This window comes from Belonocnema kinseyi, chromosome 1, assembly GCF_010883055.1.
Source record: "Belonocnema kinseyi isolate 2016_QV_RU_SX_M_011 chromosome 1, B_treatae_v1, whole genome shotgun sequence".
Taxonomy (NCBI): domain Eukaryota; kingdom Metazoa; phylum Arthropoda; class Insecta; order Hymenoptera; family Cynipidae; genus Belonocnema; species Belonocnema kinseyi.
This window is the reverse complement of record NC_046657.1, coordinates 66,255,308-66,269,424: the sequence shown is the minus strand read 5'-3', so window position 1 is coordinate 66,269,424 and position 14,117 is coordinate 66,255,308. Positions and strand designations below refer to the sequence as shown.

At 25.9% G+C, this 14,117-nt stretch overlaps 2 protein-coding genes across 4 annotated transcripts in view; both read right to left on the bottom strand.

Annotated features, from left to right (window-relative positions):
• The window catches only part of LOC117177427, a 214,207-nt gene that overhangs the window by 84,891 nt on the left and 115,199 nt on the right, over positions 1 to 14,117 (bottom strand). The window lies entirely within an intron of this gene.
• Positions 4,997 to 10,624, bottom strand: LOC117177528 (aminopeptidase Q-like). 2 transcript variants are annotated; one of them, XM_033368408.1, is made up of 9 exons: positions 10,563 to 10,624; positions 10,017 to 10,491; positions 6,865 to 7,320; positions 6,606 to 6,783; positions 6,223 to 6,373; positions 6,073 to 6,154; positions 5,630 to 5,994; positions 5,291 to 5,559; positions 4,997 to 5,227 (listed from the first exon to the last, which is right to left on the bottom strand). In XM_033368408.1, the coding sequence occupies exons 2-9, from the start codon at positions 10,448 to 10,450 to the stop codon at positions 5,075 to 5,077; spliced, it is 2,088 nt and encodes a 695-aa protein (XP_033224299.1). In that variant the 5' UTR covers positions 10,451 to 10,491; positions 10,563 to 10,624; the 3' UTR covers positions 4,997 to 5,074. The 2 variants fall into 2 exon arrangements, with proteins under 2 accessions (XP_033224299.1, XP_033224230.1); XM_033368339.1 differs by having other exon boundaries at positions 10,017 to 10,618.

Below are 14,117 nucleotides of genomic sequence, written 5' to 3'. Positions count from 1 at the left end.
TAAAATTCAACAATTAGTTTGAAAATTAACTTATGTAGTTTGAAATTAATTCATTTAGTTAAAAATTCAATTTTTTAATTAAACATTCAACTATTTGGTAGGATTTGACCGTTTGTGTTGAAAATTTAACTATTTATTTGAAAACCAACTTTTTTTCGTTGAAAATTGCACCATTTGTTCAACGATGAATTTTTATCGTTTAAAATTTAACAATTTAGTTCGCAATTAACTTTCTCATTTGAAAATGTAACTATTCGTTTTAAATATTATCTTTTTGTTTGAAAATTCAACCATTTTGTTGATAATTCGTTTTTTTGGGTTCTAAAATCAACTATTTAGTTAAAAATTTACGTTTTTTGTGAAAAATTAAATTTTCTACTAAAAAATTATTTAGTTGTAATTTTTTCTTTTTCAATTAAAAATTTAAATATTTGGTTGAAAATTCCATTTTTTGTTAAAAATTCGAATGATTGGTTGAAAATTAACTTTTCTAGCTGAAAATTCCACTAGTTAACTGAAACCCTATTATTTTCGTGGTTGCTGAAAATTCATTTTTGCAACTGAAAATTCAACCATTCCAGTTCAAGAATTATATTTTTAGTTTTAAATCCATATCTTTAAAACGCGACTATTTTGTGGTAGAAAATAAATCTTCTTGTTCGAAAATTCATCTCATGGGTTAACAGCAAAATTTCTTTGTTAAAAATTAGTTTTTTGATCTCAAAGTTGAATTCCATATTTGGTTAAAGATGGATCTGTTTTAGATGAATTTCAATTCAATTTATCTCCATATTATGTAAAAAGATGATTAAAATTAAAAATAATAACTTTTCAATTTTGATTGCATTTTCTTTGTTTTACAGAATATTTTTTTGTCGCTCAAACAAAATAATTCGAGGAAGCTTTGAAATGGTAGAACTATTTTCTTTCTCTACTTCCAGTAATTCAATATTGAATTTAGGAATAGATAATACTTTCGACTTACGTAACCACTTTGTGGAAACGTATTACTTTGAAAAAACAATCACTCACCGCTCTCGTATCTTTTTAAATGGTACACTTCTTTTGTAAAGTAAACTGACTCACCTGAAACATAAAAGGAAAAAAAGGTTAGGTATCTATTTTTTTCAATAACTAGATTCTTATCCTATAACATCATTTCTAAGTTGGCAGTTTTAGTCGAAGAAAAAAATTCCAGGTTATTTCCCGATCTGATGGCCACCTTAATTTTTTTGTAATAAGACAGCTTATATTCTAATTAGATATGCAATATTGTCTTCAATAAAAATTACTCTTGCGGGCTTACTACAACAAAATAATTTAAATGATGAAGTTTAAACACAATTTTTTTAAAGATTCAAATAACTTTCCTTCAGAAGACTCTTGCATTTTCTTCACATAATTACGTGGGTGGAAAGGACATGCAGAGAAAATGGGGACACTAGATTATGTACACCTGACGTATCTCGTTAAGTATTTCTGATTTTTTTTGCCAGGTCATGAGAACCGTTCAGCAGACGATTTATAGGTTTGTTGTCGCAGTTGAAAATTAATGATCGTTAAATTGGCTAGCACATCGGATCGTTTGTGTTTTGCGTTTGAACGCACGCCAGTTGTTTATTTCGAACGGCAGAAGCTGTTCTTTATATGTTGCATACCTGCGCGCATATCCATTCACACTGCTGCGATTTGAGACTTTGGAGAACGCTCCGTCCTCCGTAAAGGTCGATAGCCATCGCACATATAAGCGCCAAGCCATCGGCCTACAACATTGCGAACGACGTAAATGGGAGATTAGACGAACGACCATTGTGAATGCAAAGTCGATATTATCACGGCGTAATGGCCGAGACGTAAGGAATCGACTCCAGATTGCGATCGGAGGATACGAGTATATCTCGTTGCCTGCTTGTTTAAAATGGAGGACATACCGATTTCGCCGTGAGCGCCTCTCGCTAAGCAGTATGCATTGCGATTAGAAATACTTCCGCTCTCCCTGAGCGCACCTATAGTAAAGTTCTGTCACAGCCGAGAATCAAAATATAAGGTTATTAGTCTATGTGTGGGCACCTATTGTGCAAAGGTAGGTGCATTGCAAAATATTGCCTGTCTACGTGCTTCAGATACCTACTGCGCACGCCCTAGCACCTGGCGCATCTGCTGCGCAGGTATCCATGACTCGTATAGCTACTGTGCATGTATAAATACTTTAAATACCTACTGCGCAGTTCTAGGCTCCTAATATACCCATTGCGCAGTCATTTGTGCCATATGTACCTACTGCGCATGTCTCAGTAAATGTCGTATCTTCTGCGCATGTCAACGTGCCTCATATACCTACTACGCATGCATTTGTACTTTAGGCAACTACTGCGCCAGTCGAGATTCCTGATATACTTACTGCGCATGCCTCAGTGCCATTGATACCTACTGCGCATGTGTAGAAACTGGCCTCCCCACTCACGTTAACGCTCCGTGGCTCGGTACGTGGAACGCTGAAATATTTTTTCTACTTTGAAAATAAGAGTTTATTCACCCAATATAATTAAAAATAAAAAGGTTAAAAAATATTTTCTTTTTTCAATATAAAAAATTTAGATTCTTTTTAACAATTTTTAATCATATGAGAAGATTAAATTTTTTCGAAGATTTCGTGGAAAATTTGAAATGGTTTAGGTTCTATTTTAAAAGAATAATTTGAAGAATTGAAGATAGCAAAATGTGTCGGAAAGGAATCTTGAAGATTTTAAGGCAATTTTTTAGAATTTTAAACAAATTCAAAACATTAAAAACTAATTCCTAACATTTTGAAAAGGAATGTGGGAAGTTTTTATACAAAATTTTACAATTTCGCAAGAATGCACAATTATAGAAATAATTCGAGGAAGTTTAAAAGATATTTAAAAGTTTTAAATAGATTTGAAAATTATGATAAACCTGAAAAGATTTTTTTTTAATTAAGCCAAATGTAGATTTTTTTAAATTTCGAAAAAATTAAGAAACTTTAGAAGAATCGAATTTCAAAAAAGGAATTTTTCAAGAATTGAAAAAATTTAACTAAACTAATTTCATCTAGATTCCTATTTACAATGATTTTTTATTTTGACAAGTGAATTTGAAGAGAAATTTTAGAAAGTTTTCGGAACAGTTCAAATAATTTCTTAAAATTTCGAAACAGAATATCCAAAATACTTTTAAGCAAAATTTTACAATTTTGCAAGATTAAAATTTTTTAGAAAAACTTTAATTAAGCATAATAGAGATTCCGAAGGTTTCAAAAGATTTTAAATCTTTTGAAACAAAATGTAGATTCTTCAAAATTATAAATACTTAATAACCAAAGTTTCTTAAGTTTCATGAGAAACTTTCAAATTATTTTTATTTATTTTTTTTGTGAATTCTAAGAGAAAGGTGAAAAAGATTTCAAAACATTAAAAATGATTTCCTAAGATTTTGATAGAAAATGTACAATTTTGAAAATAATTCGAGTAAGCTTAAGAGGTATTCAAAAGTTTAAAAAATTAAAAATTACAATAAACTCAAGAAAATTTTTTTTAATTCAGAAAAATATAGCTTTTCCAAAGATTTGCAAAAAATGTAGGAGCTTTTGAAGAATGTTGAAAGACTTCAAGGAAATAAAAAAATGTTTTCTTTCTCAAGAAAAAAGTTGTTGAAAAATTTAAAAAATTTTAAAAGATTAAATAAGTTTCCTTTAGATTTCTAAGAAAATTTAAAATGATTTTTGATTTTGAAAATTATTTTGAAAGGAAAATGTAAAAAGATTAAAAATAATTTCTTTAAATTTCGAAACAGAATCTAAAATCTAAAATTGTAAAAATTTTAGATTCAGCAAGATTTCAAAATTTTAGCCAAAGTTTAAGAAGTATAAGAGATATTCAAAAGAATAACACAACTTTTAAGTCTTTCAATACAAAACGAATATTCTTTAAAATTATAAATGCTAAATAACTAAAGTTTCTTAAACCTAAGAAAATTTTCAACGATTTTTTATTTTTTTAAATTCATTTGAAGAGAAAATGTCCAAAGATTTTAAAATATCTGAGAAGATTTCTTAAAATTTCTAAACAGAACGTAAAAAATTTTGAAACAACATTGTTTGATTTTTAAATATTACTCACACGTTATAAAAAGTTACAATAAGTGTAAGAGAGATTCAGAAGCTATAAAAAAGATTTAAAATCTTTTAAAATTAATGTAGATTCTTCAAAATTATAAATACTAAATAACCAAAGTTTCTTAAGCCTCATGAGAAAATTGCAAATGATTTAACACATTTTGTAATGAATTCCAACATAAGAAAAAGTTGAAAAAGATTTCAAAAAATTAAAAATTTTTTTCTCAAATTTTGAAATAAAATTTTACAATTTTGCAAGATTCTACAATTTTAGAAATAATTCGAGTAAGTTTAAGAGATATTCAAAGTTTAAAAAATTAAAAAATTATGATAAACTTTAAAAGGTTTTTTCTTAAATTAATCAAAATATAGATTTTTTAGAATTTTCTAAGTAAATTTGGAGGCTTTTCAAGAATTTCAAGAGATTAAACAAAGTTCATTTAGATTTCTTGAAAATTTTTAAACGGTTTTTTTATTTTGACAAATCCATTTGAAGAGAAAATTTTAAAAGGTTTAACAAATTTTAAATGTTTCTTTAAAATTTTTAAAAAGATTGCAGAATTTTTCAAAGCAACATGTCCTAATTTTGGAGGAAAAAAAACATATTTTTCTTAAATCTGGGCAATTTTGTGATTGATTTAATGCCTCAGAAAACTATTGCACAGGTCTCAGTGCCACAGATTCCTACTGCGCATGTATGATTGACTGGCCTCCCCACTCTCGCTAACGCTCCGTGTCTCGGTTGTTGGACCGCTCAAATATTGTTCCCATGTCGAAATAAGAGTTTATTCACCTAATAAAATTAAAAATAGGAAGAATGGTAGTTTCAAGATAAGAATGAATATATACTCGACTAAAATTGTTTTATTATCAATACATTTGATTTGTAGAAATGAAAAATATATACATATATACAAATTTCTAATAGTGTTAAATTCGTTACCACCTAAGGTGACTGCAGAATCGTTTAGAAACATAACAACTCCAATAAATTCCTATAAATCGCTTCCAAACTGTGAACAAATCATCATTTGGGCTCTCTTCCAAGCCTGCGTCATCAACAAGATTACCGACAATCGCCAAAATAAAAATCTAGAATAATTTTTTATATTAGAAACTATATAATATATAATTTTTTTAAAATAAAAATTGTACCTTCGAATCTTCTGTTATATCAGTATTTTCAACTAAATGCTGTATTATATCATCACCAGTACTCCAGGGTATGTAGTCAACTTCACGAGTCAAATATGAAGTTAAATAAATCAATAATTCTTTATCAAGTTTTTCTTGCTTAAATAACCAAAATCCATCTTGGAGAATTTGGGCACGATTTAAAATATCAATATTCGAGAAATTTTCCGAATTCAAATAATGTCCTATTTTCTTCCAATTTTCTTCGTCGTAGTTTACTCGATAATAAGCTGAAAATGTTCACATGAGAAAATAATACAAAAAAATTAATTTGAGGAAAATCACAAATTTGAAAATTACCACTGCTTTTTATGTTGATAATAATCCAATCGTTAGGATCTACTCCTTCAATAACGAATTCGTCTTCAGGGTTCATCCAGTGAGTGGCAAGAGTCGAGGAAAAATCAGGGGAAGAAGTTGTTGCAAAATTTATTGGAATCCACCATTTTGATTCTGGTAGATTATTTTTTTTGCACATCAAGCATTCTTGAGTTAATTTTATTACCCCAGATGTGTAATTTCTGATTACATTTATTAGAGGAAATCCTTGTTGGGATATGTAAGGCTCCAGCATCTTTTTTATTTTAAAATTATTTTCAGAAGATTCGTTCAGAGTTTCTTGCATTGTTTCCCAAAAATTATCAGTTGTTATTGACCTAAACTTACTAAAATAAAAATTTATATTTGTATTGGTTTGTTTTTAATAATTATTAACTAAAGTTATGTAATTTTTTTTAACTCACTATTTTTTTAAGAGTTTCTTAATACCGGATTGAAAAACTTCTTCAGAAAGTAAACCGCTCAACATCTTCATTATTGTTGATGCTATAAAATTGAATGATCTCAGCACTCCTTTTAAAATTGTGATTAATATCAATTTTTTATTTACTGACCTTTATCGTGAACAGTATTCAAAAGTTGACGCGTTTCTATTGCCGAATTAACTTCTCGAAAAGGAGGCAGAGAAAGTGGATCATCATCTTTCTCAAATACTTTATTTTTATTGATGATGAATAGATCAGTCATTCTTGGAAAATTGTTTACCTTTAAATATCAATTTCAGGTCAATTTCTTGTAAAATAAATTTTATTTACAAGGTGTGACACCTTTCCTTGACAATGAAAATTTTTTAAATATAATATTTAAGGATAAATACACTCCCTTAAGACTACAAAACACTTCTTGAACAAAATATTCCTTATGTAAAAATCAGGAACAGGGCCTTATTTTTTATTTTCTACTAAAAATATAATTTTTGTAGACTAATCATAAATACCTTGGCACCGAGATAAAAATGAAAATATGAAGCAAGGCCTTCAGTCAACCAAATATCATTCCACCAAGCCACACTAATTAAATTTCCGAACCATTGGTGAGAAACCTCGTGAACCATATACTTCTGAATTCTCAAAAAACTTTCGTCGAACATAGCTTGCCGAGAAATGTCTGATTCTCTTAAAATTACAAAAGAATTTTAAACGCTATAAAAACTGAAATATTTAAATATAATTTCTTTTTTTAAATCAAAAACTTACTTAGCAACAATTAATCCCCAATTTTCCATAGCACCATTGTCATGTCCAGGAATTGCGATAATATCCATTTTCGGCAGAATGTAGGGAATGTTAGTGTAATCTTCTAAAACTGGAAATGCTTTCAAAGCAACATCGTAAGCAAATTTCATAGAATTTAAAACATTTTTCCTCGCCCAGAGAGAAAAATTTCCTTCAAGATTGGTAATATTTTGAAAATCAGAAACTGTGAAGCAAACTAGGTAGGTGGACATAAGAGGTGTTGTTTTAAATTTTGTCCACAATTTTCCGTCAGATTCTGTTCCAATTAATTTTTTATCGACTGGCATATTGGAGAGAGCTGTATAATTTGGAAAATGTTTAATGGAGATTTCGAAAGTGGCTTTCAATGCTGGTTCGTCCCAACAAGGGAAAGCTTGACGAGCATGTGTTGTTTCGAATTGGGTCGCTACCAAATATCTGCAATGATGATAATTTTCTTAAAGTTACAAATATTTGTCGGTCTGTAAATTAAAAACATTTTAATGATTGATTAATTTTTTTAATCAAATGAATTTGTAATGTGGATCTTTAAACTTTTCAAAATTATTAATCTAAAATCAAAAAACTTTAAATAAAAAATTAACGGGATGGAAAGTTTAAAATGAAAACCTTCAAGATTGAACAACTTTTAATTGCAAGGAGCTAAAATACAAAATGCAGCATAAAAAGTTCATAAAAGTACAAATTTTAATTTAAAAAATTTCGAAATTAGGATTTAAATAATTAAAGTCCTACAAAAAGTAAAATTATCAAATTCAATATTCAAAATTAGGAACTTCGAAATTCAAGCTCAACAAATTAAATAATTAATTTTTTGAGTCTTCTCAGTTTTTTTATCTATTAATAAATATTACGAGTTTTTTCCACTCTCATTTTTGTAAATCAAAATTTGCAAACGAGTAATTTATTTTATCTTAAAATTGAATTCTGAAAGTTTGTAAATATTATTGATTAAAGAAAAAAAATTGTTATTGCAAATGATATTTAATATTGGGAAATAATTTTATTCTCAGCATTTCGATACAGAATTATAATTTGTAATATTTTTCACAATTTCAACGAAATAAAAAAATTAAATTATGGGATTAAACTTATTTTGAAATATTCAAAGACAAATTTATAAATTTTTAATTATTTTGAAGGATCTGGGGAGATTAAATTTTTAAAAGATTATAGAAGATTGAAAAAATGGTCAATTTTGCATCATAACAAAATTATATAAAAAGTTCGATGAGGTTTAAGAGAGATGCGAAAGTAACAAACAGATTGGAAAATGAAGATAAAATTAAAATTTTTTTTTTAAATTTCAAACCAAAATGCAAATTTTAAAAAATGTTCTTAAAAATTTAGAAGTTATTAAGATTTTTGAAAGGCTTGAAAAGATTAAACAATGTTTCTTAAGATTTATTAGAAAATTTTACATGATGAACACTTTTTCAAAGAATTCCAAGAGATAATTGAAAAAGATTTCAAAACATTAAAAATCATTTCCTAAAATTTTGAAAAATAATGTAGAAGTTTTAATAACCAAATATTCTACTTTTGCAACTCTCCATAAGTTTAGAAATAATTTGAAAAAGTTTCTAGACAAATTTCTCAGTTTCAAAAAGATTTTAAAATTATGATAAACTTGAAGAGATTTTTAAAAAATTGTAAGGAAATGTGGATTTTTTTAAATGTAAAAAAATGTAGAAGATTAAAAAAAAATTTAAAAGGTTTTAGATGAGTAAAAATATTTTCTTGGGATTCATGGAAAATGTTAAATTAATTAAAGGGAAAAGTCTAAATAATTATTTATTTTTTTAAATATATACTAGGAGGATATTGAAAATAAAGTAAAACATTTTTAATTAATTTGTCAGATTTTAAAACGATTTAAAAAGATTTCCAAAAATGGCAAAAACTATGAATTTCACAAAAAATTTTGAAATTCTGAAGTGATTGTAGAAATGATCCGTAAATTTCTAGAAAACAATCAAATGATTTTTTTTATTTAAAAAAATTTGTTTCGAAAGATTTTCACAAATTTGTTAAGGTATCCAAAATTGTGAAAGAAAATTCTAAAAACCTTTAAGGCGATTTTTTTAATTTTGCAGATTAAAAAAAAAATTAGGCACAAATCGAATAATTATAAAAAATATGAGGTTTAGTAGTTTTGCAAAGATTCAAAAACAGGTTTTTCTTAAGATTTGTGGAAAAATTTTTAACGATTTTTATTCAGAAGATTTGTGAAGATTCAAAAATAATTTTCAACTCAGAAAGATTACAATTTTTTTCTAAATCTAGATTTTTGAACATTTTAAACAAAAGCTTTACAAGCATTAAAAAAATTAAATAAGGAAGAAGTTTTCTGGAAATACCCTGGGCAAATTAAAGAAGAAATTTCATGTTAAAAAAATTAAGTTTAAAAAAAGTGTATAAACATTAAAAAATATTTCTCAAAATTTGGAATATTTTAAAAAAAATTTTTGTTATTTTTAATGATTTTTCAAAATATTAAGAAAAATTTGAGACAATTTTAAAGATATTTAGGAATATAAGTTGTTTTAAAGATAATAACATTACTTCAAAACTTGGATAGATTACTCAAAAAGGTATTAAATATTTATTTTCTCCAACTTCTAAAAGTCCTAGGTATTTTTTAAACTAACTTGAACTTTTATTAATATTTAAAAAAAAATGTTTACTAAAATTTTCAAGATTCTTTTTTGACACATCTGAAATCTTTAGAAGTCTTTTTGCATTTTCTGAAGTATTTTAGGAAAATTGTATTTTTATATCCTTAAGAAAAAAGTAATAATACTTATTTTTTTATGTTTAAGTATCAAAATATAATTAAATCTCGAATTAAAGCGTTAACAAATTTGTAACAAATAATTAATTATTTAAAATTTGTATTTTGTAGTAAAAATTATTTTTTCCCTCAAAACAAAAAACGCGTAGCGCGCAGTTGATGATGTCAATAAATCTAAATATTTAAAGTAGAACGCTTAAAAATTAAAACTGTAAAAATTAAACAATTACAAAATTACTTAATTTCTTCAATTATTGTACCATTTTTTACCGTTAGCTAACTATAATTTTCTTTAATAAGATGTACTTCAAGAACTTACGTTGTTTCATTATCATCATTAAGATAAGAATCCCAAAAGAATCCTCTGGATGCATTGTTCAATATCCCACTGAATTTTAATAAAAGTTTATAATCTCCTGGTAGCAAATCATTGCGTAAGTTGAGAATAAAAAATTCTCTTTCCTTCTCAAAAATATGTCGATGTGGTATAATAATTTCCTCATCTCCAACGATCATAGTACTCTCTTCGTGTATTTCCAAATTCAAAGAATGTAATGTCAAATTTCTGGTTGTTTTATGAACCCTCAGAAAAATTTCTGATTCTCCATCGAACGTAAAATTATCAGGGATCAGGTGGGGAATAAATGACAATTTGTAATGATGCGGTATCGAGCCATTAGGTAAACGATAATTGATCTGATGAGAAAGATGCACCAGGCCAAGAAGCAGAATAGAGAATCCTAAGTAGCCCATTCTTGATTTGCTTTCTCAGGTTTTAACAAATCGAAAATAGTCTAAAATTGAAAATAAATTCCTAATTATGAATCTTTGAACTTTTGAACCTTCAAAATATTAAAAATTGCACTTTTGACACTTCTTCTTGGGCACAATGGTGAAGATGATGTCGAACTGAACACGTGGAATGATTCAATCCTACTAGTAAAACTAAACATTTGCCAACGTATTTAAGGCAGAAATGACGTCAAATTGATAAGAAAACATTCCTTCTTCTAATGTATCTTGATTTAGTTCCAGCATTTATTTTTCATCTTTTAACATCCTTGCTTGGCTTCAGCTAAAATGAATATTTAGAACGCCGGTAAATTCGCGATACGAAACCGAGGAAATGAATGAGCGGATGCTGAATTCCAATGCAAAAATAGTTTGTTCACTTTCAAATAAATCGTGGTTTGAAATATTTTCTGACCACTTCCAGCATTGGTATGACTGCCAAAAAATAGGAAGTATTCTTCGGACTTTCGGCAGCTAAGAATACATCATTTGGAACAAGATGCTAGCTCAATGTAGATTTTTCTAAAGGAAACACCTAGGAAAACAAATAAGATGCAACTTTTCAAAATTTATGATTTTCAAAATTTTGAGATTGGTGTTAACAAAAAATTTCCGTCCAAGATTGTGCTTTTTAATATTGAAAATTCTTACGTAAACTTCGTAGGAAAGTACATTGGAAATTGACCAATTTTATATGTTTCGGATTAAGACACAATTATTAGTCTAAAAATAAATTTTCTTGTGAAATTTAAAACAATTTTATTTTTAATTTTAAAATTATTTGTTCTGAAAATATTGATCTGCCCGCTAATATTTTTCATTTATTTTGGATTGCTTGGATCAATAGATGATTTCTGAAACCAAACCGCATCTGAAAGTTTTAGGGAATTGTAATTAATAACTAGCAATTAGTTATTTATTAATTTCCTTTTTGAATTTTAAATGAAAAAAAACATTGTCTTAACTGAAAAGTGGTTGTTTAATTGTAAATTTTTATTAAGTGCTTATATTTCCTATCTTAATATTTCGTTCGTACAACGAGGAAGGAAGTAGAAGAACGGATGCAGAACGATAAAAATATGAGAAGAAAAATATTTTTATATTCTTCTATAAAATTTTGTATTAATGATTTATAATAGTGTAGATTCATTTTCATAATTATAATTTTAATACTAGATTTTTTTTAAATTTTAATAATAATTTTTTTCATATAAATAAATTGAAATTAAAGAAGTTTAATTATTACGTGCTAGTTTTATGAATGCGAATTGATATCGTTAGATTCCTTTTCTTCGCCTACTTAGTTGATAAGAGAATTCATCATCGTTAAGCACAAACTATTTTATTGCGGCAGATTATTCTTCGAATAAACTAAATTTTTTTATCATAATAAATAATAAATAACCAATTATTTTCCCTTCAGACTTTGCAGTTTATTAAACTTTTTAAAAATAAAATTAAGGACATTCATATACATAATTTTTTATGGTACAATATTTTTCATTTAGATAGAAAATGTCTATATTATTCTTTTTTTGTACAAATCTTTGTTTGAATTATGCTTTTTTTTGCTTCATTTTCTTGTATAGATTGTCAATCCAAAACATTGTGAATATTTTCCTCACTAGAATCGAATTTTTGAAGGAGTAAAAATAAATTCCAATAATTATTAACAAATTTCTAAACAAACCAATTTTAAGATCCTAAATAATGAGATTTCCGCGGGACGACAAAAAAATTTTGAAAAATAAAGTTAAGAAAAAGACGAATTTTCAACAAAAATCCATGAATTATTCACTACATAGTTGACGAAAAAAGTTGAATTTTCAATTACAAAAAAACAAAGTTTCAAGAAAATTGTTAAATTTTAAACAATATAAATGAACTTTCAACTAAAGGAATAGATTTTTAACGAAAAATGGATTAGTTAAATTTTCAGAACAGAATGTAAAAAAAAGTGAAAGATTTTAAAGAAAATTTTTCAATGTTGCAAGATAAAAAAATTTTAGAAAAAGTTGAAATATGTATAATAGAGATTCAGAAGCTTTAAAAAGATTTTAAATCTTTCAAAACAAAATGTACAATATTTGAAATTATAAATACTAATTAACCAAAGTTTCTTTAGTTTCATGAGAAAATTTCAAATTATTCAAATTTTTAAAATGAATTCTAAGAGAAAGTTGAACAAGGTTTAAAAAATTATACATTATTTTCTAAATTTGAAAGAAAATTTTCCAATTTTTTTAGGGTTACAAAATTTTAGTCATTATTCGAGTAGGTTTAAGAGACATTTAAAAGTTTTAAAAAGATTTGAAAATTTTTATTAACTTGAAGAGAACGTTTTTTAATTAAGAAAAATGTAGATTTTTCAATGTTTCTTTAAAAAGTTTAGAAGCTTTGCAAGAATTTTGAAAGGGTTCAAGAGAGCAAAAAAATGCTTTGAAATTTCAGAATAAAATTGTTCAAGAATTTTAAACATTTGAAGATATTAAACAAATTTCCTTAAAATTTCTTAGAAAATTTTTTATGATTTATAATTTTGGAAAACTTGTTTGAAAGAAAATTTAAAAATACTGAAAATGATTTCTTAAAATTTCAAAACAGAATTAAAAAGATTTGAAAGTAAAAATTTTCAATTCTGCAAGATTACAAAATTTTAGAAAAAGTTTAAGTAATTATAAGAGAGATTCAGAAGCTTTAAAAAGATTTCAAAATTTTTAAAACAAAACGGAGATTCTTAAAAATTATAAATACAAAATAACCAAAGTTTCTTAAGTTTTATGAGAAAATAGCAAATGATTTTTAATTTTCTTTTGCGAATTCTGAAAAAAAAATGTAAAAGATTTTAAAACATTAGAAATTTTTTTCACAAAAGTTAACAATTTTGCAAGATTGCACAATTTTAGAAATAATTTGAGTAAGTTTAAGAGATATTCGACAGTTTAAACAAAAATTGAAAATTATAATAAACTTGAGAAGATTTTTTAAGGTAGATTTTCAAAATTTCGTAAGAAAATTTAAGAAGCTTTGCAAGAATTTTGAAAGGTTTCAAGAGAGTGAACAAGAGACTGGACAATATTTCTTTAGATTCCTAAGAAAATTTTCAACGTTTTTTTGTTGTTAAAAATGCATTTGGAGAGAAAATTGAGAAAGATTTCAAAAATTTTAAATGATTTTTTCAAATTTTGAAACTTAATATAAAAGATTTTAAAGAAAAATGTTTTGATTTTGAAATATTACCCAAACGTTATAAAAAGTTTAAATAAGTATAAAAGAGATTCAGAAGCTTTAAAAAAGATTTAAAATCTTTTAAAGCAAAATGTAGAATCTTCAGAATTATAAATAGTAAATAACCAAAGTTTCTGAAGTCTCATGAGAAAATTTTCAATGATTAAACATTTTTTAAATGAATTCCAACATAAGAGAAAGTTGAAAAAGATTTCAAAACGTTACAAATTATTTCCTCAAATTTGGAAACAAAATTGTACAATTTTGCAAGATTGTACAATTTTAGAAATAATTCGGGTAAATTTCAAAGATATTTAAAAGTTTAAAAAATTTGAAAATTATGATCTACTTAAAAATATTTGTTCTGAAATTAAGCAACATGTAGATTTTCCAAAATTTT